A 24,372-nucleotide genomic window follows, 5' to 3' on the forward strand; every position below is an offset into this window, starting at 1 on the left:
CTGTACTCCGTAGGGGCGGAGATACATGCGATATGAGGATTGAGGCGAGGTTGGTGACCTCCACTGCTGATGACGAGCAATTCGAGCCCGAGGGAAAGGAGATGTCGATCAAAAGTGGCCATCTGCACCATCATGGTTTCGGAATATCAATGACTTGTAGATAAATGCTGCGAACGGGATAAAATGTACTCTGATTTTCGGAACTTAGGACTAGCATTTGGATCCAGCATCTGCAAGATTTGCCGGTTAAGAATTAAGCTGTAGGATGAGTGCAGGTTTCCTCTCGGCTGAGGCGCCATTTCCGCCATTTCCCGCGCTACCGGGTGCCTCTCATCTCGAAATTCGAATATTATCATCCCCTGAATCATCCATCGTGCTCCTTTTCTCATCAGCCAATGGGCCGAATCGTAGGTATTTGATATTTCGCTCTCCGACTTGATATTTAAAGGAAGCCTTTCTTTACTCCATATTATCTCCAATCATCCAATACCCACCTCCCATTTCTATCCGACGAATGACGGAAATGATGCTGAGCGGATCCATCCTCCCAGCCCCATGTAGCCTAGCGCGCCACAATCACACCCCCAAATCCCAATCCCCCCTTACCGGACCTTGGACCTTGACTCCTTGGACCTTGAGTGATGAGACGGGAAACTGTGATCACAGTGGCTGATCACCCCCAAATGCGGCACCGTGCTCGATGGAACATTTCGAAGTTCAAACGTCCTTGGGAAAGAGGGGAGGGCCAGGGGAGGGACTGTGTCCATTAGGTATAACTTTACTACATACGTAGTAATACCCTCCAGCCTCCGGAGTCCAGATGTTTAGATGAGAATAAGAAAGAGAAAAATCACTAAGGGGACTTTATCTCGAATACAAGTCAAGGTCATCGATGTGAATCCGCAGGAGGAACCGTTCAAAAAGCTGATGTCCAACAGCTGCTGTTGTGAACTTCTATCCAGTGATTCCAGTCAGATGCCCCCGAAGGCCGAAAGTGTTGTACTAATATTATTGCGATAATCATAAATCAACAGCCACCAACAGTCTAACTAACCCACACTCTTGATTTAGGTATTCCTGGATGCGCGACCAACCAAATAATCCATCTGGTGGAGCTTATGCAACACAAGTCTTAATCGACGAGAAAGGCTCTGTGCCCTCCGATCGTTGGAATTCAGGAATTCTGCATGAATATCGATTCCTGCAAGTATGATGTAGGACGGAGGTAACTGTTCACCCCCATTCAAATTTCAAAGCCCTCCCCTTGTCAAGTGTCACTCACTTGTCAGTTGTTACTGAGACACCGACCTCGAAAGTCCAAGGTCTAAGGCCCAACATCTAACACCTAAGAGATGAGGCGGCGAGCCGACCTTCCCCACCCCTGAATCACTGGCAAGCGGCAGTCTGTCCGGCACACATCCCCGACAAGGGTTCCACGGAAATATCTGCATTAAATACGGAGTATGTATTAATATTCCATTTTTCCTTTTTACCATTAGTTAGTACATACTTATTTACAGTCCTAACTCCCAAACCGCAGACCTCACGGACCACGGTCCTCCATCCGTTCCGAGTTTGCGGCCCCCCCTTTGCGGGTCCGAGTGTTGCAGCTTGTTGGACAGAACCCAGCAATACGGATGACCTAACAGCCGCATGAGACGACAGGCAGATAATTCTCATCACGGGACATTGGTTCTCTGACTGTTGCACCTTCGTTGGGCAAGCCATCCTTATGTGGCGCGAATCATATCCGCCCGCTCCAGTACCACCCTTAGTTACCCCTCAGTCCAGGCATATGAATGGGTGGTGTAGGATCACAAATCTAACGACGTCGTATCCTCACAACCAATCGTGGCCGTGACATAAACGATATACCACACCTGGTTGAATAACCATTTGTACCACGAGGAGAATCTGCGGTGATGTGCAGTTATTGACTATGTTGCTCACCCTCAGAATGGGAGATGTACCACCCGTAATGGCCGTCATGAACTCATGATGGCCATATACTCGTCTCCACGGCTCGGGCAAGCCGACAGCATCGATTCTGCAAATGAGCAAGTTCTTATTCATGTACTGTGGGGTTCTGGTTCTGATAACGAAGGCGGGGAATCTGGGACAATGGACGGTCGAGGTGTTCCTTCGCATTGTCGGATGTGTATCATCATATTATCCGTTCGCGTACCTCTGCTTCACATCAGTCCATGCGTCCAATGCTTGAATATATACTCCCTTATCTTACAGCCCAAACAGTCGAGCCTCGTCTTGCGGAGACGAACAATATGGTGCGGCTGTACTGACAACCCCCCGGCTTTCAAGAGACTCGGAAATGCATATGGATTATCCGAAAATTTCATGTCATATGTCAAATCTATCCAGTCAGTCGTTCATCCGTAAAGCTATCCATTCAGTTTCCATCTACATCGTCTTGTTACTAAAATTCAGGGTTGTTTTTCTTTATACAAACATCTAGAGAGATGTCTAGGTCTGTTCCCTCAACCTCCACTCGTTCAGATTAGAAAGATACATTCTGATAGTTAATTCTCTATCCGTTCTCCTTAGCATATGTTAGTGTGTTTATATTCTAATGAAACTGGCTGAATGTATAGCAAGTATGCGTAAGACGGAACAATATGCACTCTTTTCAATTCTCCGATTACCCTCACTGCTGCCCTATATTCATGAGTTCCAAGTCATCTTTTGCGGCTAAAGGTTCATTTTCCAAACTCATCTATATCATGAACACTATATATCCACTATATTGTCTCCGTCTGAAATTACCTACCTACGTCAGTGGATTCAGTCTGTCTCGCGGGAAAACAAGATAATGTATCTACTCTGTGCTACAAAGAGTGAAAGCAGAGGTCGGTGTGGATTGTTCCTTCTCAGCTAAATGATGCAATGAATACCAATCTCCTACGAATCTCTCAGCTTGATCAAATACCCTGACCTCCCAGCTGGGCGTCTTCTGCGGATTTGCCCTCGGTCATGCAGTTTACAATCATGATCACTCCCTATAAGCTGACCTGTTGTAGTCGTTCGACATGAGGACCATCTGGAGGACATGGAGAGCTGCAGCATGTCCGAATCGCCTAGACATGATCATATACCTCTATAGCGACTGGACGGACAAAATACACTTATTGACCAGAACACCCGTCGTCTTGGGCTAGGCTTACACCACATTCCCTCCCTTCCTACACATTTCGAACAGACTTGAAGTACATTCGACAATATCTTCTAGGTCTAGTGGAATGCTAGCAATCTCCGTCGCTCACCGAGCGAAGCAGATTTAGGAAAAGTCGTCAGCTCCGCGCTCATCAGCGAAATACCCCAGTCGTACTACGGAGCAGTATAAGGGACTATGAATGCTGATTGCGAGTGTAGAATGGACATCGCCAGATCCCCGAACGGCAAAGTTCCCTGAACGAAACTCCAACCCAGCTCCCAACATCTCCTGCATTTCTTTCCGTGTGCTTCTGTTCGAGAAACATACTACAACCGTCCAAGATGGATCCATTTCCCTCTCGCTGGTCATGGTTATCATCCTCAGAGGGACCCCTTTCCGAAGGAGATGACACGGTAAGGTGAACTGATTGATGGCTCTAGGATATGCGCTGGCCTACCTAGAACATTACAAACGATACACGGAGTTCTGAATGACGGGAGGGCGAGCAGGATGTGACGGTTTGATAACTAGGTGTGGTGAGGGTGGCGACATATGTCAACTGAACAGTGGATATCACTGATCATTACGATTAGAGTCTCGGTTGAGATGTCGATGGAGGTGTAATGGGGTTGCTACGAATGCAAAAATTGTAAATCGCAATAGCAAATCTTTACCTAGGGCGACTAGACTCTTAAACCCTTTCCTATTACTGACCTGTAATGGGAACGGCCATGAAGTGGATGCCCCCGTCTAGTGCCTTTCACCACGAAGGCCTCTGTTATTATTGTATCATAGTAAGCGTCCGGGAGGGAGCAGCGATTTCGGCGTGTCACCACAACAAAGCAATCTCCTCAACCTCCTCGCAGAACTAGCATATGAGTCTACGGCGGCGCATCTGCACCTGATTAAAGCGGGCTGTGTACAGCCTGAGTTCGTAGGTCGTCTATATCAGTTCCACAACATACATATATATATATAATACATCGAATGACGTGAACATGTTCCCCAGTTCCCCTTCCCAACAGAAAAAGGTCGCCCAAAATCCCTTCAGCCTCCAAACGTCGATACATTCTACTGCAATTCTACGCTGCCACTGACGCCCGGAAGGCGACCGCGGCACCCCAAAGGACCGCGAAACCCTAGTGTGGCTGCACGCCGACATACTCGCCGGGCGCCGGGAACTTCCCCGTCAGCTCCGCAATGAGATACCCGGCGAGCTTCACGGGGTCAGGGCCCGGCTTCGAGTCGGTGATTGGCGCCGCGGTAGTGTTCGAAGCACCGGTCGCGAAGCAGACGCGCCCGTCGATGAACTGGCGCTGCTCGGCGTTGATGCCGGGGGTGGTCCAGAAGACATTTTTTGGGTCGTATTTGGTCTTGATGCCGGAGAGGCGGTTGTAGTTATCGAGGCCCCAGAAGTTCTGCTTCCAGTTCGGGTCGTCGGCCCAGCCCTAGGAATGGTGAGTTAGTGGTGTGAATGTGAGTGTGGAGGGGAACGTACCTCGTTGATATATCCGCCCATATCCGGCGCGAACGCGCGTGCGGCGTCCGCGTTGCCCAGTTCGCCCAGGTTGATGGTCGTCATGAGCGCCGTGGCCTTCCTCCAGCCTGGATGGGCGGAGGTCTGCTTGCCGATATTTGTGGTGGTGCCGGGTTTGGGAGTGGTCATGATCATATTCCATAAGGCTTGGGTTTTGATGACGCCCAGAAGGGCGGGGTCCTTCATGTGGTCGGGTCCGAACAGCACGCTGTCGGTCGGGACCCAGCCAAAACCGCGCGGGGCGGGCGGGTCGTCAGCGTCGTGACGTTTGGCTTTGGCGTTGTAATCCGGTCCGGTGGGGGCGGCGAGCCAGGATCGCGCGCCGTATGTGGTGTCGTAGTATTCCTTGAAGTTTGCGTAGACGAATGGCCGGGACTGGAACGGGAGGACGCCCTCGTAGGACTGCATTTTCTCGAGCACCGGAATCCAAGCGTTGTAAGCGTCGGTAACGTTCGAAAGCTCACCAACGTGGACGCTGGTACCTCGGATGTATCCCGGTGATCCGAAGAAGTAGCCCGAGATACCGCTGGCCTGGATGTCCGGCAGTGCGGCCCAGAGGGCTTGCGAAGCCTTTTCGAGACCCTCGCTATTGACATCCGGAGTCGTCGAGTTGAGCCAGAAGTTAATGCCGGTGACGGGTACGTCCGGGTAGACCTTCATGGTGGCCTCGACGACCACGCCGAAGCCGCCCCCGCCGCCTCGGATGGCCCAGAAGAGATCGGAATTAGAGACGGAGTTGACAACGCGAAGCTTGCCATCCGCAGTGACGACCTTTGCCTCGAGCCACTGGTCGACGCCCAGGCCAAACTGGTTGGCGAGCGGGCTATGGCCGGCGGTCTGACCCCATCCGCCGGCCGGGGCGACGGCACCGTGATTTCCAGCGACCGCAACCATTCCAACAGCAGAAAGAGCATCGTTCAACGGCTGGCCCCCATAGCTAGCGCCAAACGTTACGACGGCTTCCTTGCATGAGTCCTTGAGGGCTTTGGGGGTTTCGTCGCTACGGATGGGGGTGACGCCTGCAGTTTTAGCTTTGAAGCTCGACGAGAGTCTGATGCCCGTGAGGAGGGAGACGTCGAGGAGAAGACCGGAAGAGCTGGTGCTACGGCACAAAAAGTCGTGTCCGGAAGTGATGACCGTCAATCGGATGTTGTACTTGGTCGCGAACTTCACGGCATTCACAACATCTGTGGAAGTTCGCGGACGATAGCGGTAATCGGGGGCGGGATCAGTCCCGAACGCTGAGGGGTCGATGGCCGTGACGCCTGGAAGCGCTTGCTGCCAGACGCTCTTCGCCGGGTAGTCCGTATCTGTAGCGATCTTGTGGCATCCGCTGGCTACGGTAGCGGCGGCGGCCTGGCGTTTGAGGGGACCAAGGGCGACAGCGCTGGCCGCCAGCTGAATTACGAGAAAAACGAGTGACTTCATGTCTGGGAACCAGACGGCAAAAAAAAATAACTAAAAAAAATATAGCGAGCGACTGCAAATCATAAAGGAGGGGATGAAGCGCGCCGTGTGACAGTTCTTGAACGGGAGTCAGACAATATATCAATTACTGGCGATCGGAGTCGGCCCGCAATGACCAGTCAGCGAAGGTCGCTTAGAAGAAAGCTTTCTAATAACTAGTATATTGACTTCTAGATGCCCATGTGGCATGTGCCTAGTAATCTTGCCCAAAGCGATATCGTTACCACGACGCTGGAATTCCGACCAATGATTACAAGTGACCAAGCCAGAAACTCCCAACGCAATCCTGGAAACAAACAAAGGAAATGAGCGCGTCGAAGATAATGAACGAAATGTTGAAGGCTAGAAGCGCATACGGTATGTAGTACGTACCTACTTGCGCGGAGAGGGTTTAGTACCAACTCCCAACCTCTGGGGGTTCCTAACTAGGCAGAATCCTACGCGCCACAGAAGGCAGTTCAGTCATTTTAGTAGCTTTAGTTCAACGTACTATTACCAAGCTGGCGGATAGAGCGAGAGCAAGCATTTATACGAGCAACGGGATGCATACTAGTATACTACGTAGTATGCCCAGCTCACCCGCGGCCATAGCTCCCCTTACCGTATCGTTGACTCGTGGAGGCATCCGCGACTTCCCTCATCCGACAGCATAGCACCATAAAGAGAGAGCATCAGTTGGCAATTGGTTGTGATAACTGATAGCAGATCGAGCAAAGTTGCAGTTAAACATCAACACTATGTCGATGAACTGAAATCACCACTGCGTCGGGTCGATTAGACAGGAAAGACCTGGAAGTTGATCGAGCAGCAGGCTGACCGCCATGATCCCACCGACCGACCCCAGGAACTTGTATCGACTATCGTCCACTGTCCAAGAGTTGAAGCTTGAAGCCCTAAACGGATCTCGGATGTAATTTTAACTTCAGACGGAACCCTTGGCTGATGGATCATGGATCATGGATGGCTTGACAAGTTGACATCAAATTTGCGATCAGGTCCATGTCTCCTGCACAGGGAAGTCACCTGCACACGCATGCAACGCTGCTGACGGTGGCGTTTGTGGCAGTGCGCAAAGGCACTCCGGGGTCCCCGCAGGCACCTCCGCCAACTACCACTCCCTATTTCGACTCCCTAGCCTGCTACCTAGTGCCTAACATCTTATCTCCATGTCAAAATTGTTGGCGAACGGCCAACGGCCAACGATCAAATCGATAGCTTTGCGTGGCTGCGTCGCTTATTTAGTTCGCTCCTTCGACGATTCGAACTGCATAAGTCATAAATGCAAGAAATATCCTGGGATGTGAGGGTGTCGTACACTCAGGGGACGGGGATGCCACGCGAGCGGGCGTGGAGGTTATGAGGAGGGATCCCCAACATCGGTCCGTGGAGGGTGAAGACTGAAGAGTGGGGAACTGAAGATGGTCATCAACGAGGGTCGAGGCTCAAGGGATTGAGAATTTTCCTTAGTTAGGCAGCTATTCCGCACTTACATACGGACACGTGAGAGACAGGGAATCTGATTCAGGAGTTAAAAGTCCCATTCCGGATGTGACGAAGAAGGGGAAGCTAACTGCTAACTGCTGGGGAAAGTCTTCAAGCGGCTCAAGGAGGTAAGGACATGAGTTGATGCGAACGGGAGGACATTAACGGAGTAGGTACCTATCATCTGGACTATTGATATCGGACGAACAATGTACACGCTAAACATGAGGACTATTGAAGCATCCTATTGTTAGATTTCGTGCTCGCTACCGAGACAACGTTTGAGTAGTACCTATGCAACAACAGCCATTCGTAAGTAAACCAGCGTACTGCGGTACATCCATATCCCACATCCCTCACGCCACGTTGGGTGAAATCAGACAACAACCGTGTCCTAGTCCTCCAACTCGCCCGTCCGGTCCACATCGCTTGCGTCCGCCATATCATACTCCCGCGAATCACTCGCCGGGTAGCCAGCGTTCATCGCCAGGCCCTCGTCCTCATCGCCCACCAAGTCCTCATCGATCTCTCCTTCATACTCCTCACCATCCACATCCATAACCTCCCCAGTCTGATCCACCCCCTCACCATCCCCATCCCCATCACCATCCCCATCCCCATCACCATCACCATCACCATCCCCATCCCCATCACCATCACCATCCCCATCCCCATCCCCATCACCATCACCATCCCCATCCCCATCCCCATCCCCATCCCCATCCCCATCCCCATCCCCCTCCCCATCCCCCTCCCCCTCCCCCACACTCATCACCGCCTCCCTCACCGGCGAACTCGCCACCACCACCAACTCCTCCATCACCTTCGCCCCCCGCTTCCTCCCACCCTTCTTCTTCCCCCCCTTCCGCTTCTTCCCCACCGGCTCCACGGCCACCTCCTCCTCTTCTTCCATCTCAAACCTTGGCTCTGACCTCACCCGCTTCGCCCGCTTTACCACCGGAAGTCCCTTCTCCCGCCGCTCCACGCGCCGCTCCCACCGCCGCAGCGCGCTCGCCAAGCTCCCGGCTTCCTCGCCCCAGTCGTCCTCGGGATTTCCCTCGATCTCGTCAGGGCGTTTGCTTTCTTGCTCCCAGGGCCGGGGATAGAGCCCGGCGAGGAGCGGCGCGCCGCCCATGGCGCCCGTCCGCTCGGCCACGTGCATCGGGTGCGCGAGCAGCTCCTCGTCGCTGTCGTAGTCGCTCCCGAGGTCCTGGCAGCGCATCCAGGCGCGGAGGAAGAGGCCGTCGCGGTCGCGGCGGTGTTTGGAGGCGGACAATTTCTCGCGGAGGCGGCGGTCGAGGATGTATTCGACGCGGCGCTTGCGGTATTTTTCGACAGCTTGCTGGTGGTTGGTGAGTGGGCGGGAGCGCTTGTGGGAGGGCTCGGCGCCGTTGAGGGGGAGATAGAAGCCGTGGGGGCCGATGACGGGGCTGGAGCCGCCGGCTGGGGAATCGGTGCGGGGAACGGGCTCGGCGGGTGGGGCGTTTTTGTCGGGGTGGCGGTTGTAGGGACGTTTGGTATTGGGGTCGCGTCGCCAGTTGCCGCGGCCGCGTCCTTTGATGGTGGGGTTGGCGTGCGACGCTGACGAAGAGGAACGGGCGGGGTCGTTCAATAGGGTGTTGATGTGCAGGCCTGATGCTTTGGATGGCAGAGGGCTCGCGGATCTCGTTCGGTCCGAGTCATCGGCGGGATCGTGTTTGATTCCCGCGAGAGAAGAGCGGAGTGATTCGTTTCCGTCATCATGTACCGCCGCAAACTTGCGTTTACCACGGCCTAGAGTAGAATGTTAGTATATACAAATATGAACAGAGTTGACTGTATTTCTTACCTTTGTGCGGAGGGACTGGGGAGTCTCTCGCAGGACTTGCACCGTCATCGGAGTGCAAGTTAAAGGCCGGGCTATTGCCGAAGCCTCCCGACTTTCGACCAACGCCTCTCTTACCGCCTGCTGATGATGCGGGCACGTCGGATTGCAGGATGGCTGGAACAATATTAGCCAATGTTTACGATATCCAACGTTTCATAAAGGAATCATACCGATCCGTTCCAACCGCTTCAATTCGCCGAACTCTTTTTCGCTGTCGGTATCAACATTCTCCAGATCCGCCTGTTCTTTAGATAGGTATTCAAATTGCGGGCATTTGATGGGTAATTCCTCGGGATCGTCCTTGGAAACGCGGCCGAGTCCATACGGGTTGCGGAGCGCATCCTCCTTGGAGAAGTTGCTCTCGAGATACCACCACATCAGCCAAAGGAACGCCGTGGCGCGGCTAGCGCTGCTCAGCTCGGGCTTCATCACCAGATCGAAAAAATCACGCGGGACATCGAAGTGCATGGCGGAGACTCTGGGTGCATATTGCGCCAGGACGAAGATGAGATTGACGGGGTTGGTTCGCGGGATAGGGGCCGACATGATGTCGTCGAGATTGCTGGGCTGCTCAATGTCCTCGGTAGCACCTTTCAGGATGGATTTGAGTCGCGGAGCGTCTTGGAGTTGTTTGTATGCGCTGGGATCTTGATGTGCTTGGAGGGAAGGGATGGAGTGATAGGTTCGTAGTTGTGCGCGCATCTCCGGAAAGACTGTCGTGTGTTAGTGCTGGACTTATCCTTGCCATTGGCATAACTCACAGTTCAAAGTTGTATTCATCCGACCGACGTTGACCAGCAAGCAGACCATCGCCATATTGATAGCCTGCGGACGCTCGGTGAGAAGCTTATCTTTTAGGATCTTGCTACATTTGCTACTCTTGGCCATGGCATCCAGGTAGATATCCGAGAACCGATGACCAAACGACCCATCCGACGTCTTGTGGAAAACCGGCTTCTCGTCCTCGAACACCGTCCGCAGGAACTCATACTGGATATCCTTCCGCCACAGCGGCACCCCGTCCTCTTTCTTCAGGTGCCGGATCTTGTTCCCGGAATACACCGACGACACGCTCCCGTTCGCGTTGCGGCGCGTTGTAGTCGGGTTGGCCGTGTACTGCGGCACCTCGGAGCCGGGAGCGGGCGTCCCGAGCGATGATGCGCGCTCCTCGGGGCTGGGATCGGCCAGATCGTTCGTGGGTGAGACGGGAGCGGTGGCGGTGGTGGCTTCGTTGGAGGATGCATCTCCTTGGGGGTCGGCGGAGAGGACATGTTCGAGTCGGCTGCGAGGGTCGGGTTCTTCAGCGCGAGCGGTGGGCGCGGAGGTGGGAGTTTCCGCATCCATCGCGGAAGAATCAGAGGCAGAAGGCGAAGGGTGATGGCGGGTTGAACCCTTTTAAGTATGTTGGACGAGGAAACGTGCCGATCACGATACGGCGAAAGGAGGTGGAAAACGAGGGTTTAAACTAGGTGATGCTGATCATTGTGAAGAGAAGAAGGAAATCGATGTGTGAGGTGGAGAAAGGAAGGTGGGTTGATGAAGAGGAAGATGTGGAAGCTGAAGAGTGAAGGGAGATAAAGTGGTGGTGGAATTATTGATTGACGTCCAGAGCATCGCATCGCAACTCCAATCTGCACCTGGCGATGGATGAGTGATGGATCAATGGAATGATGGAAATAGAGAGAGCACTTGACCAGATCCAGTTAGCCGTCATCCGGCTCCGTCTTTAATTCCTTATCGATCCTTAGTCTTTGCGTAGTAATTCCCTTATTACTGATCGCCATGTAAATACCGTATAGATCTACGGAATATCCCCGAGCCCCATGTCCAAGACAAAGTCTCTCGACAAATATCCTTCTCTCACTCCTCACCAAGGCCATTAATCCAGCAATTCATATATTCATCTGCAAGTGAATAGTCCCGTAAGTACATTTCGTTCAGTGCGCCATGCATATGCCCCAGATTTGGCATAGATTTGCGCTAGCTGTGTCATCTATCCGTCAACCGCATTGAGTCCTTCCACCCTCAGTTCCATGTCGAACCGGTGTGCAATGTTTCGTGCCCGCCGCTTCGTAGGGCCTCTCGGCGTCCTGCGATGCTTTTTTTCCTGCACCTTCGTACTTCGTTCGTTCATGTCCGCTTCCAGTACCGTTGTCTCATGTACCACCGCTGCCGGACGTTGGGTCCGTCGCTGAAGCGTCGGTTGGGTCCAAGGAGTCAACGACGCTCCCAAGGAGAGATCCGGCCAGGGGTGGCGATGCATGCTGCCGTTGAAGCGTGCCTTGCTACCTCCAATTCCTCCAACGCGAAGGATTGGGTCGGTATCGTGACCTCCACGTCCGCCTCGTTTGTGAACCGTCAGTTGATTGGTGCCGTCCGCCGGCGGTTAAGTGCGGAGAGAATCTCGCCTCTCCTCCTCGTTCCCTCTCCATGACTTCGCAGCATCGTCCACCCATTCGAGCACTGCGCCTGCGCGTCGCCCGCGAACTCCCTCTACCTCTTCAAATCCCACATGACACCACCATGGCCACCGACATTCCCCCAGATGGTACCGTCCCCCTCCTCCTTTCCAACCCCTCAACTAACCCCCCTCAAAGCCCCCCTCCACATATCCCTCTCCCTCCGCATCCCCCAACCCCACATCTACGCCCAGCTCCTCGACCATCTCCGCTCTCACCCCCACCCCCTCGCCCCCCTGGCCCTCCGCGCCCTCGCCTGGGCCGCCGTCGCGCCCCGCCCCCTCGCCCTCAACGAACTCGCCTGCGGCCTCGCCGTCGACCCCGCCCACCCCGCCGTCCTCTCCAATGCCTGGGCCGACGTCTCACAGATCCTGCGCCTGGCAACGCGGCTCCTCGAGCAGCGCCACGGCGCCGTTCACCTCGCCCACGAATCCCTCCGCGATTTCCTACCCGCGTATCTAGCCCGCCATAGCAGTGGTAGTGATGGTGGCGCCGGGGAGCCCGCGATCGACCCCCACGAGGACCTAGCCTCTGCCTGCCTCACCTACCTAACCATGCCCCCGTTCCGCACGCCCTGCGTCTCCCCCACCGAACTCCACAACCGCCTCCGCACCTACCCCTTTCTCTCCTACGCCTCCCAGCACTGGTTCCGCCACGCGCAGCGCGTCCGCGGCCGCTTCTGCGGCCCCTTCGAAGGCCTGATCCGCCTCGCCCTGGTGCCCGGATCCGATGGGAGTAACTTCCCCACCAGCTGGATGCAGGCAGCGCGGCCATTAATCGAGGAGCTCGGGGTGACGCACATCGCGCAGCTGCCGGCGGACGATAATCGATGGATGCTGAACTTGTTGGCGAAGGAGGGATCGATGCGGGTGTTGAATTACTTTTTGGCGGGGGGGATGACGAGGGAGATGAGGGAGGGAGTAGGGGGGTGGAGTCCGTTGAGGGTGGCGGCGCGGTATGGGCGGGTGGAGGTGGTGGAGGAGTTGGTGGGTGCGGGGGCGTATCGGGTGGAGGGGGAAAGGGAGGAGGCGTTGGGGCTTGCGTGTCAGAGTGGGTCAGTGGAGATGCTGAGGTTGTTATTGGCGGCGGGGGATCTGAATGGGGGTTCGGAGACGGCGCCTGGAGTAGTGACGGTGGAGGGGTGGGATCGTGAGATCACGAGGGAGTTGGTGGCCGCTGGTGGGAGGATATACCCGGTTGTTCAGTGAATTTGGATATTGGGATGGTTAACACAAAAGTACTGGCGTGGTAGTCTAATATTCAAGTTTGGTCGTTTGTATCAAGATCGCTCCTTAGAATTGTAGTGAAGGAAAATGTAAAGGGGTCGTCTTAATAAAGCAGGGGTCTGTCTTGGAGTTAAGGTCGAATTGTAGTGCGAAGACGCTGAGCCAGGAGATATTCGATGCCAATCCAGCTCAGGGATCGAGCGTTGCGATTCAACCCCTCCCCTGAGTTCTTATATACTTCGATTTTGTTAACAGTTCGGGGTATCACTGCCTTTATCGTACACATACAGGTAGACACGGATCCACGCCCAATGAGAACCCCCACCCAAACTTCGAACCAAGTCTACTGCACCCCCGCCGCCTTCAACCTCCCCTCCAACTCCTTCATCACCTCCCCGTCCTTCCCCTGATTCATCAACCCCCCCTTCTCCATCATCTCCTTCATCTGTCCCCACACCCTCTGCCTCTCCTGCCGCAACGCCTCGATCCGCCGATCATACACGAATGTCTGGATGCCCACCCGCCCGCCGTTGTAGTGCTTGAACGTGATCTCCGGCGCCAGGCTCTGCATCGCACGCCACGGGTACAGGAAGCCGCCTTTGCCGAGCATGCTGATCACGCCGATCAGGGAGGGGAGCATGTCGGTGCGGGGAGAGGAGCGGTCGGAGAGGTAGGCGCGGAGGGGGGTGCGCGCGCGGGAGTTTTCGGTGCGGAGCTGGGGGGTATTAACGTTTGCTATCAATCATTGGGGTTGGGTTACGTACTGCGTCCAGGACGCCGTCTAGGTCCTTCGGATATCGAGTGATGAAGCCGCGGAGCATCTTCGTGGCGTTCCTCGTGGTTGCTGGTAATGGCTTCATCGATGCTTTGTTGTAGGTGTAAATACTATGCTGCCAGTAGAGCGTTGCCGGCGGCTTGTATCGCCCAGGGTTTGTTCTCGGGCGGGGTCGTTGCGTCGCATTTTCCAACGGCACTATCTCATGTCCTTCACAGAGTCAGCATGATCGGTCTACCATCCCAATTCCGTGCCTTACCCGTCCGCCGTTTCTGCTTCTTCCTCGCAATGGCCGGCACGTCCACCAAATCCGCCTTCCCCTCCTCTCTCAACTGCTGCTCCCTCGGACTCCATATCCGCTCCGTCGCACCCAACCTTGCGAGCTGCGTGTTCTCCGCCGGGTCGCCCGACCCCGCGCCCTGATGCACGACAGTGAGCCCTGCGCGCCGCTGGATGGCGACGATGGGGTGGCCGAGCTTCTTCCAGGCGTCGTGGTTCGACTGGCCGCGTGTCGGCTGAATGTGCGGGACACCCAGGTCTTCCATCGTGGCGAGGGGGTGCATGGATACCTCGGCGGCGCGGAGGAGGCGGAGGGCGGGTCGACGGAAACCTTTGAGGCGGACGGGGGTCCTTTTTTGAAGGATGGGGGAGGGTTTGAACATCATTTTGGGGGAGTTGGGGGAGATTAGGAGGAGATAGTGTCCCAGAGGGCTTCGGCCTTAGCCGGTAGCTTTAATTCCGTCAATGGCTTCGTTTTGGAAGGGATCGTGTATGGTCAACTTGGAATATTTTGATATGATGTTCTTGAAATGGAATTGAAGATTAAGTCGTGATACTTTCTGCCAAGACTGATGGACGTTGCAGGGATGGCATTTGATAGAAGCTTTGATATCAGGACTTGGGGGACTACAAAGGACTACCGTTCTTAACCATTTCTCCGATTCAGTCTCAAATTCTTGAAAATCGGCGTTCCCATTGAATAATATACCAAAAGAAGCCATATGGTTCATAGAGAGAGATAAACCAATCTCCCTTTGTTCCTCGAACGACCATCACAAGCTCAGAGCAAAGACACCACCGCGAACTGCCAACATGAACACCTCCGCCGATACCCTTCAACAAACCGCTGAACAGCCCCCTCAAACCTCAAACACAATGCCCCCAACACTCGACGAGAATGAGCGACTATCAATGCTCCCGACCCAACGCCTAATGACCGGTTCCTTCGCCGCCGCGGCGTCTGGTTTTCTCCTAGGAACTTTCAAAGGCGGCCAGGAAGCCGGCTACGTCTTCCGGGCTGAGAACGCCCACCGCCTCCCCACGTCGCAGCGCGGTTGGTTTTTCTACCACAAGACCAAGAACTACCAAGCGGCGTACGGCGGCGTGCGGGAGGGGATCAAGATGGGGGTCAAGCTGGGGGGTTGGACCGCCGCATTCTTGTTGGCCGAGCAGGCGGTCGACTCGTTGCGGCCGGATGAGGGGAAGGATGCGTTGAGTACTGTGGTGGCTGCGACGGGTACAACTGGTGCTTTTAGTCTTTGGAGTACGTGGATCACGTTGCCGTATAGATTGGTGGCAGAGTACTGACAGATATTAGACCGGTTCCCGGCAGCCACTGCTGCCCGTACGGCGAGACTCGGAATTGGCATTGGTATATGCTATGGATTACTGCAAGATGCACTCGGCTTAGTACGTGGGCGTAAGATTGGTTATATCGAGGACATCCGGACTTTGAGGGAGTCGTCAAAGTGGTAGTTCTAAACCCCACAGTTGTCTTTTTTGAACTACTGTCTCCAAGACCTACCCTACGCATTAACGCAAAATGCACGCCGCGCAAGGTCACTATACTCACTGGATCCTGTCTTCTGACTAACACCCCCTTACCCACCCCAAGCATGAAATCCACCCAACGCAACCTGCTCACACTGGCTTCGCAATCAGGTTGGCTGGCTGCCAAAGCGAATCACATACTATCAAGGTCAGTCCATGCAAAGGAAAAACATAGAATTCTTCTAATTGTATCTCAGGCTAATCAATTGGTCAGTCAGTTGAAAAGAATACCAACTGTGCTTCAAAGCATTCTATTGGTTAGGCATTCTATATGCGGAAACGACTGTTGTTAGAGTTGCACAGTACTTACCGTTACCTGGACGGTCCATGGTTGCGGAAGAGCTAGGGTTCAGTTTGCCTTGCAAGTCTTGTGAAGGGATTTCGACCAGAGTCGAACGGGTGCGAACGGTGCGAACGGTGCGCAGTCAAGGTTGGAGAGCGTGTTTTAGTCCGCGATACCCCCTCTCAACCGTCAAGAACGCTCCCAATCGCGGATCTGATATTCTCCCCACGGTCGATGCGGTGGAAAATCTTGTCCCAATCGCGTTCCGCCTTGCGGATCCTGTCGGCCTCAAGATGCGGATGTTTCGCCCGCCACTTCCGCTCCGGACCGTCATCCTCCTTCAAGACCCGGAAGAAATCCCGCGTGGACTCCATATCGGCCTTGGCCGCTTGAATGTGCTCGTCCGCCATCTCGCACAGCGCCACGAAATGGTCGCCGCGGTGCTTCTTCACTCGCAGATTGGTCGCCTGCACGAGGTTCCCGGCGATCTTGAGATTCGCGAGGAAGGTGGTCTGGATGTCTTCGCACTTCGCGAGGCGGTTGGACTTGAGATCAGCGTCGAGGGCCGCGCGGAGAATCACTCGGACCTCCGCCTCATTGCGGTCTTTCTGGAGCCCGAGTTTAGTCATCGGGGTGAAGTTGGCGTATTGGTCGCTCAGCTTGATATACTCGGCTTTCACTGCGCGATAGTCGGCCTCGAGGGCCTCGAGGCACTGCTTTGCGGCGGCTGGGTCCATGGGGTGTGGTTTCTTCTTTACTTTCGACGATGGGTTGCAAATGTTCTGGTTTTCTGGTGATGGAGAAGGGCAGAAATGGGTTCTGCAGGCTCGGACGCATATTTATGACCAAGTGATAGTCCTTTGGATCTAAAAGTCACAATGACTCTTTGTCCATTCATGAGTCTACGCATCTCTATTGCGAACCGTTGTGTCAACAATTTCATTGTCCACGTCTCTTTGAGGATCTTTGTCTATTGACTGGTTATATATACCATCGTACAATGATATTGGGTGACATTATCTTTGGGCCTTTCCGCCTTACTCGTCTGCTCAAGAGGGTCAATGACGGACTCTGCAAACTTGTGCAAATTGTCCTTGGCCTTTATTGAAGCTTCTGAGAGACATCATACTGTCTGCATTGACGATAATATTGCGGCCGGAGCTCCATTGCTCATTTGCTCCAAACCATTAGGAAGCTCGGACCACATGGAAGGATTTCAACATCACGACTGCGAGCTCCCGACTCAAAATATTAAACAACACTTCGAACATCCCATTCATTCATTCAATTCCTTCAATTGGCTCAGATTAAATTGTTGAACTCGGAATTTATTGGCAGGATCAACTCATTGCAACCCTACGATCTTGTTGTTGTTGAACCACTATCTCACATTCACAATGGAGTCATTTCGCGAAGCAATGCGTCGATTCGTTCATCTGACGAAAGCGATGAAGTATGAATCCATCTCTGTCACCTAAACAAAACCAAGCTTACAATGGACCAGGTCACTGGAAAAGCTGCACTCAGAAGGATATCCTCAGCTCGCCCGAAGTGCTCTGCAGCCACATGTGTACAGCAAAACCCGGCGCCATTGGCCGCTTGCCTACACGCTGGAGAAGGATACATTGAAAATGACCGAAGCGAAAGGAAGCGATAAAGCCGGCATGAGACGGGCGGTCAATAATATTGAACGGGGAGACAGCATCGTGCTGCAAAAGCGGGCAATGGCTGTACCAATGGAGGCTACGGCGCTTAAAATTCGAGAAAAATTCCGACCGCGGGTAAAGGCGACGGAGACTAGGGGGAACTGAACGTATGTCTTGTGAGCTATGTATATCCTCATCGATATTTGCTAATCTATCGAACACAGGCAATGAGCTATCAAAACCCGAGCCTGGCCCCGTCCTCGGCCAATTTCAGAACCGGCTTCATCCGTGCCGGCTGCACACGATCCCACAGCGAACCCAACCCCTCTTTCTCCCCCTTCTCCTGTTCCCTCCGGAAATACTCCTCCACCGTCCGGATCCGGTTCGGATGGATCTCGTCCAGCAACTGATAATCGCGGCGGATGACCCCCGTGTTGTTTCCGGAGTCCCGGAATAGGTTCCAAAAGCCCGTGAAGGTTTGCTGGCGCGTCAGGCTGGCCGGGTCCTTTGGATCGGCGTGGATGGCGCTACTCAACTGTGCCCCATCACCGCCGAAGGGGGAGGTTTTCCAGTATTCTTCGAGAGAGATGTCGATGAACTGTGCGGGATGGCCGCTCACTTTCTCGAAGGCTGCGGCAACGTCCTCATACTGGATGTGGTCGATGGCAACTTCCAGATCCATTCCGTTGGCGCGCTCTTGGTTGTCGAAGAGCCAGCGGACATAATGGGCGCAATCATCCAACGAGACGTGGGGGACGGCCCCATCGCCCAGCGGGAGCCTCCACGTCAGCACCCCGTCTTCCATCGTCGGCATCATGGGTGTCCCATACGCGATCGCCATCTCAATATACGGCCCACTCGTAAACACCGCCGCCCCCATCCGCCCCCGATTCTCCCGATTCTGCCACAACATCCACTCTCCCACCCTCCCCTTCCCATCATAATGCCCCGTCCGATACTTCGCATCATACCCTCCCTTCTTCGTCCCATAGTCCAGATTTCCATACACGAAAAACTTCACCCCCTCGTCGATCGCCAGCTCGTACGCCCGCATCGCCCAGAACATCTCGCCCTTTTCGCCGGTGGTGAACCCATCGATGTTGACGTACGCGCCCGCGCACCCGCGGAACCCGGCGCGTAGGCGGGATTCGTTGGCGAAGGAGCCGACGACGAGCTCGACGTTGCCGAGCGCTTGCAGGTCTTGGGCGCGCTTGGAGGTGATGTCGCGGGTGAGGACGCGGACTTGGTATTTCCCGTCTTCGACCAGGCCGCGGACGATGGGTATGCCCTGCGCCCCGGTGCCGCCGATGACGAAGATTTTTGGAACGGATGAGGACATGGTGCTTGTTGGAAGGCAGCTGCGATTAGGATGTGGACTGTAGTGTTCTCGATCTTGAATAGTTCTTCCAGTTATCTAGCTGCAGCGACTCTTGTGTTTATATAGACGATTTCCACCCCTTTGATTACTATCGTCTACATTGTCTAGGCAATTCCTTAGCTTTTTTTCCATATCTCGTGCATCCGCGGCGCCTAGCTATTTTAACAGTATAGTAATCCGTCACAGGGAAAGTCGACTCAAGTTCACGTGCCAGTGATACCAGTGGTACCAGTGGTACTACTGCTATGACCAGTGCATGTTCAGCTCGCCACATCAACGCCATTTCGATTCCTTGGTGCCTAGGCAACTCCCTTCTAGTTCATTGAGCATTCCGATAAGGTTTTCCTTGGCCCTATTCTCAACAAAATGCGGGCCGAGAAGCTTCGCATGATGACTGAGCGCAGTACAGGAGCTGTATATTAATCACGACAGCTGTGGCGACATTGCATGGTGGCACGAAAGCTTGGGGTCGAATTGGTTGAAAATGTAATCATATGGCTGACTAGCTCAGAGAATCTATGGTTTCTATCAATATGGGCATGTTTACAGTAAGTTTACGGTGACACGCTGAATGATCCCTCGCTAGGACATTTGCCCACTCGAATTAGCCAGTGCAAGTAGTAGAACGATACTGGATCACCATCCATGCATTTGGTACCGTAGATATATCCACTCGACATCAGTCAATCCATTCACCAGCTGTTGTCTCCGCTAAGTAAAATGCTCATGAATTCAAAATGCACGCAAATCAAGGGGTATCATAAAACCAGCTTCCCAACCCCATCCTAACCCATACTCCAACCCCCAGCCCAACCCCATCCTAACCCAGTCCCCTTCCTCAACTCCCCACCCACGCACCCGATCGTTTATACTCCCTCAACACTTCCGCCGCCCCCCCCAACTCCTCCTCACTCAGCCACGTCCCGTCCGCCTCCCCGTACCCCACCCACTTGGCGAAGTAGAACATCATCCCGCCGATGTCCTGGTGCCGGAGGATGCGTTCGATTTCGTATTCGTCGGCGGGTGGGGGCGCAACGGCTTGGAGCATGGAGTATTTCCGCTTGGTGCTGTCGGGTGGTGGGGAGGAGGTGGAGAGCGAGGTGGAGGAGGGTTGATGGGGTCGGGTGAGTGGAGTGACGGCGCGGGACGGGGATTGTGATGTCGACGAGTTGAATCGACTAGGTAACGCGAGATGCTGCCCTCCTTTGGTAGTGAGATCCTTTTTCCTGACCCCCGCTGGTTTCCCTCGCTTCTTCACTTTATTCGCCGAGCCATTCACGACCGGCACAACGATATTCGAGCGTTTCTTCTTCGGATGCACGAACTCATCGCTCGACTCCCCATCCACCCGCGACGGCGCCGTCGTTACGATCCGGCTCTTCGGCGACCGTTTGCGCTTCTTCGGCGGGATGTCCTTCCCATTGACCTTGATGATCGGCGGCTCCTGTTCCGGGTGCTCGAAGCGCCAGTTCTCGAAGTCCTCGAGGTGCGCAGGGGAGACGTATTCGAGGATCGCGTCGACGGCGATGTGAAGTGGCGGGCCGATGAGGAGGTCGGCGGCGTCTTGCTCGTAGACGACGTAGATGCAGGGGCCGTCGGGGAGGCTGAGGCGGTCGTCGATGAAGTAGCGGGTGGTGGTGGGAGGGGTGGAGGAGGGGGAAAGGGTGATGGGGGGGATGTCGCTCCGCGGGATGTAGGTGATGGGGATGACGGCCTCAGTCATGTGGAAGAGGTGCAATTGCGCTTCATCCGGAGACGCGTCGTCGCTCGTCGATCGATTTCGTCGTAGTGTGCGGCGATAGATGGGGAGGGCGTTAAATGAGGTTATTTTGTTGTTTTAGAGCTAGATCACGTGAGACGCTAAAATAGCTATAAGATTTAGGCTTTAAAGGGTAGGGTTTAAGTAAGATAAATAGAAGGGATGATTTGAAAGGTTTGCTTTGTGATCACGGTGACACGGTCTGGATGCGCAAGATCTGCGATTACCAAGTTCCATTAATCTAAACTGAAGAGAGAGGGAGAAGAAATCTCCCGGCACCTTTGTGCGCGAGATAGCGACTCTCCTCTCCAATGCCCTAATGCTGTGTTACCATGTTTGTTTGCTTCTGTTGTGAAGACGACAATAGTAGAAGACTGATTATATTGATTGATTTCTATGGAGACTAGAGAGAGAGAGATTCATACACCCTTCAGGCCTCTCTGCGAGGCCCATGTGGGGATCTATGGAGACTAACTAGTTGGGGATGTCTAATTAACTAGAACTGTAGATATAGATGGTTGATCACCTGACGATTGATGCCTGAGGCATCAATACTTGAGGATAACCGTAACAGCTTCTCTGATATAATCCACCAGCTACGTCTTCAGCCACAACCAAGGGAACAGGCCGCAGGCCTGGGACCATAACATATAAAGCCGATGAAGGGGAGGTCATTATCCTCAGTAAGAATAGGCTAAACGTAGCTTCTTAATCTTCTTATTCAGGCGATATGTGTTATGGTCCCAAGCCTGCGGCCTGTTCCCTTGGTTGTGGCTGAAGACGTGGCTGGTGGATTATATCAGAGAAGCAAACAAACATAGTAACACAGCATTAGGGCATTGGAATGGAGAGTGTTATGGGCATGGCCCATGGTTGGCATAGACTGAGAGCCTAAGCCTAATCAAGCCTAGTAGCACCGAGATGGAACCTCATCAAGATTCCTGTCGCAAGATGCCTCTGTTGGTTTCTACTGCCACCTAACATTCCTTTCACTGCCCCCTACCCCTGGGCTAGGCCTAATCAGGACTCTTCAGTTTTCTCCTATGTATTTAAGTTATCTCATCTGGCTACTAGCTAGATCTCTTTTCCTAGACGATGTGAATCGTTAATACCAATTTGCGTTATGACTCTACAGTAACTGAGCTTAAGCAGCAATCGTGCTTAATCATCATCCCCGCATTAATGCGACAATTCCTCTGTCACAGATACCTTTACTCTTCATCTCAATCTAGAATATCTTTGGCTACGCGTATGTTGTGTGCATCCAGCTACCGTGCCGTAACAATACAACTGGAATTAGGTTTAGTATCCTCTTCTGCTACGGCTCCGACAAGGCTAGAGGCTTGAATAAAATCTGAAATTGACATTCCCATTTTATAGACTCTTACAAAGACCATTCTAGCGTAACATCGTTTTCCAGAAACCAATCGATGCTCGTCTTCACCCCATCGTGATCAACCACCCAGACTTTATTCTGGACAAGCTCCGCCCACTTTTGAAGAATATCTGCAAGCCGAGGATAACGATTCGGCCCCCAGGGGCAGTGTGGTGGTCGATAACGTAGGATCTCTCGGCTACTACCAACAGAGTCGACCAGCTTGACACCATCAGCGCAGTATGCGTCCGGGGTCGTATAAAGACCAGCTCGACGAGCAACCGTAAACCTCGCAAATCCCTCGCTATCAGCGGAGTCAGGACCCGCGGGATAAGGTATAGAGCATTCGGCTGGGGGAATCAGCGTCGCAACTTCATTCAAGTCTGGATCCTCGTGCGGGGGCAATCGTGGAGAATCGCGTAGCTCGGAGGAATAAACGGCATAGAAAAAGTCCAGAGTGAAATGGGTTACCCCTGGAGCAACATATTTGAATGAAGGTAATCGTGCCCGCGAAAGGAATGCTTTAGTGAATGGACTCAGCGTATACTGGTCGAGGATATTCGTCGGTAAGGGGTTTTCACGGCGGGACTCGACGGTATAGCCAGGCATATTTGCCTCGATAACGTTTAAAAGAGTCTCCCATGCTTGAATAGCCTCTTCTAAGTCTTGGGCGGTCCACGGTATATAAATAGGACTATTACCAGAAAAGGAGAATTTTCCCCTTTCGAACTCGGAGAGCCACTTTCTAAGAATAGAGTCTAATACATCCTAATCGAAAAAAATACTTCCAGGGGACGGCTGAAGTGCGAAAGGCGTTATATCTAGAACTCGGTTGTGGCTGTCGGAAACTATATTAAATTGCGACAGCAATCGGTAGATTGGGAGCTCGGTCACATTTGGGATGTCCAAAAGGTGCGGATACACCTGAAATATAAGGTCCGTCAAGTTACGACTAGTGGTTCCTTCAGATATTCCCTCTGGTCTTTAGATTATTTCGCTATGCCTGTAATTAATAACTACCAAGCGACCCTAGCATCACAGGCTTCATCCATGGCTCCATAGAGACGTATGTGCTGGCAAATTGGTAAAGTTTGCGTCGAAATACGTGCTCATGAACTGCCTGTAGGTCGGCCTTCTGTATCAATTCCAGATATATGGGTTACATTAAAGCCTTGCGATCAATGGAGGTAACCAGGTACTGAGTTCCGCGGTGTGCGATAGGTGTTCTGATTCGCCTTTGAAATACTTCCACAGTTCGAACACTGTGAGATTTTCGACTGAGGATAGCTGGTCCCTGGGGATGATGGTCATCCATGTTACGAAGAAGTGCCCGGAGTCTTTCGTAGGTCCCTCCCGATGACGATGGCACTCGAGGTATTTATATTGATGATGTGTCATAGTCTTGGACTGTCGGCCCAGACTGTGGATTGTTGGCCTTACGGCCTGAGGCAGCATCACAATGTGAGGCTTACATAGATCATTCCGGACACACACTTGGAACTTCCTTCTTCTATAGCTAAATTCATAACGTTACCACCGGTGTCATCACTCATCTATCGTGGTCCGTTACAGGTGAGCCGCTTTAGATAGAGCATTTCGAACTCGAAGTAAAAGCAACAGACACCAATGACTCGATCGATGAGTCCTATATCTCCGTTCTTGATGCCGTACTTTAAGGTCTTGTATACAACCATCTGTTGAAGGTATCGAGCATGACTGAGGAACTCCTCATCAACTATATTGTTGGTATGCTTCTCCTTGGACGATTGCCAGGCTTGCGGCTCAAATGCGGATCTGCGAACATCCTCCACTAGGTCCATAAAGCCTCTGGTATTTATATTCCAAATTGCCTTATCAACCTCATCTTGATCCGAGATATCGATGCCGCACTGCTCGAGGCGAGTATAGAGTAGTCCAATAACCCGAGCGTCGAAATTGTAAAGCACCAGCTCTTCCAGAACTTGAAAAGCTGCACGGCCCGCTGGAATATTCTTTCGTCCCCAGAAGTTCATGTTGTGATAGAGAGTTGAAGCATCCTGTTGCTCCATGTTTCCATTATGTGTCTTTTGCATGAGCCATAGAAAATTCATGCGCAGGTGAAAGAGAGCAGCGACTCCTA

The 24,372-nt window shown here is 53.2% G+C and overlaps 10 protein-coding genes across 10 annotated transcripts; 3 read left to right on the plus strand and 7 right to left on the minus strand.

Annotated features, from left to right (window-relative positions):
- Positions 1–4,081: 4,081 nt before the first annotated feature.
- P152DRAFT_479414 (FAD-binding domain-containing protein) lies at positions 4,082–6,207 on the minus strand. Its single transcript, XM_033681706.1, has 2 exons — positions 4,668–6,207; positions 4,082–4,617 (listed from the first exon to the last, which is right to left on the minus strand). Exons 1-2 carry the CDS (start codon positions 6,132–6,134, stop codon positions 4,309–4,311), a joined length of 1,776 nt encoding a protein of 591 aa, XP_033537121.1. The 5' UTR covers positions 6,135–6,207; the 3' UTR covers positions 4,082–4,308.
- A 1,627-nt stretch (positions 6,208–7,834) lies between these two features.
- Positions 7,835–11,163, minus strand: P152DRAFT_479415 (uncharacterized protein). The gene is made up of 4 exons (XM_033681707.1): positions 10,284–11,163; positions 9,693–10,235; positions 9,484–9,636; positions 7,835–9,428 (listed from the first exon to the last, which is right to left on the minus strand). The coding sequence occupies exons 1-4, from the start codon at positions 10,864–10,866 to the stop codon at positions 8,050–8,052; spliced, it is 2,658 nt and encodes an 885-aa protein (XP_033537122.1). The 5' UTR covers positions 10,867–11,163; the 3' UTR covers positions 7,835–8,049.
- An 882-nt stretch (positions 11,164–12,045) lies between these two features.
- P152DRAFT_470924 (uncharacterized protein) lies at positions 12,046–13,189 on the plus strand (the record flags this gene model as incomplete). Its single annotated transcript, XM_033681015.1, has 2 exons — positions 12,046–12,070; positions 12,120–13,189. The coding sequence occupies 2 exons, from the start codon at positions 12,046–12,048 to the stop codon at positions 13,187–13,189; spliced, it is 1,095 nt and encodes a 364-aa protein (XP_033537123.1).
- P152DRAFT_455212 (uncharacterized protein) lies at positions 13,127–14,783 on the minus strand. Its single transcript, XM_033678748.1, has 3 exons — positions 14,242–14,783; positions 13,972–14,192; positions 13,127–13,922 (listed from the first exon to the last, which is right to left on the minus strand). The coding sequence occupies exons 1-3, from the start codon at positions 14,645–14,647 to the stop codon at positions 13,551–13,553; spliced, it is 999 nt and encodes a 332-aa protein (XP_033537124.1). The 5' UTR covers positions 14,648–14,783; the 3' UTR covers positions 13,127–13,550.
- A 291-nt stretch (positions 14,784–15,074) lies between these two features.
- Positions 15,075–15,737, plus strand: P152DRAFT_390730 (uncharacterized protein; the record flags this gene model as incomplete). The annotated part of the gene is made up of 2 exons (XM_033676056.1): positions 15,075–15,525; positions 15,580–15,737. 2 exons carry the CDS (start codon positions 15,075–15,077, stop codon positions 15,735–15,737), a joined length of 609 nt encoding a protein of 202 aa, XP_033537125.1.
- A 93-nt stretch (positions 15,738–15,830) lies between these two features.
- Positions 15,831–17,218, plus strand: P152DRAFT_187067 (uncharacterized protein). Its single transcript, XM_033674225.1, has 2 exons — positions 15,831–15,960; positions 16,010–17,218. The coding sequence occupies exon 2, from the start codon at positions 16,140–16,142 to the stop codon at positions 16,890–16,892; it is 753 nt and encodes a 250-aa protein (XP_033537126.1). The 5' UTR covers positions 15,831–15,960; positions 16,010–16,139; the 3' UTR covers positions 16,893–17,218.
- Positions 17,219–17,897: 679 nt separating this feature from the next.
- P152DRAFT_479420 (NmrA family protein) lies at positions 17,898–19,080 on the minus strand (the record flags this gene model as incomplete). Its single annotated transcript, XM_033681708.1, has 1 exon — positions 17,898–19,080. One exon carries the CDS (start codon positions 19,078–19,080, stop codon positions 17,977–17,979), a length of 1,104 nt encoding a protein of 367 aa, XP_033537127.1. The 3' UTR covers positions 17,898–17,976.
- An 877-nt stretch (positions 19,081–19,957) lies between these two features.
- On the minus strand, positions 19,958–20,842 carry P152DRAFT_470930 (uncharacterized protein; the record flags this gene model as incomplete). Its single annotated transcript, XM_033681016.1, has 1 exon — positions 19,958–20,842. The coding sequence occupies one exon, from the start codon at positions 20,840–20,842 to the stop codon at positions 19,958–19,960; it is 885 nt and encodes a 294-aa protein (XP_033537128.1).
- Positions 20,843–21,987: 1,145 nt separating this feature from the next.
- On the minus strand, positions 21,988–23,026 carry P152DRAFT_187095 (uncharacterized protein). The gene has a single exon (XM_033674226.1). It carries the CDS (start codon positions 22,860–22,862, stop codon positions 22,263–22,265), a length of 600 nt encoding a protein of 199 aa, XP_033537129.1. The 5' UTR covers positions 22,863–23,026; the 3' UTR covers positions 21,988–22,262.
- Positions 23,027–23,806: 780 nt separating this feature from the next.
- P152DRAFT_470932 (uncharacterized protein) lies at positions 23,807–24,301 on the minus strand (the record flags this gene model as incomplete). The annotated part of the gene is made up of 1 exon (XM_033681017.1): positions 23,807–24,301. The coding sequence occupies one exon, from the start codon at positions 24,299–24,301 to the stop codon at positions 23,807–23,809; it is 495 nt and encodes a 164-aa protein (XP_033537130.1).
- Between the last annotated feature and the right edge of the window lie 71 nt (positions 24,302–24,372).

The sequence above is a fragment of the Eremomyces bilateralis genome (assembly GCF_010015585.1).
Source record: "Eremomyces bilateralis CBS 781.70 unplaced genomic scaffold P152scaffold_3, whole genome shotgun sequence".
NCBI classification, from domain to species: domain Eukaryota; kingdom Fungi; phylum Ascomycota; class Dothideomycetes; order Eremomycetales; family Eremomycetaceae; genus Eremomyces; species Eremomyces bilateralis.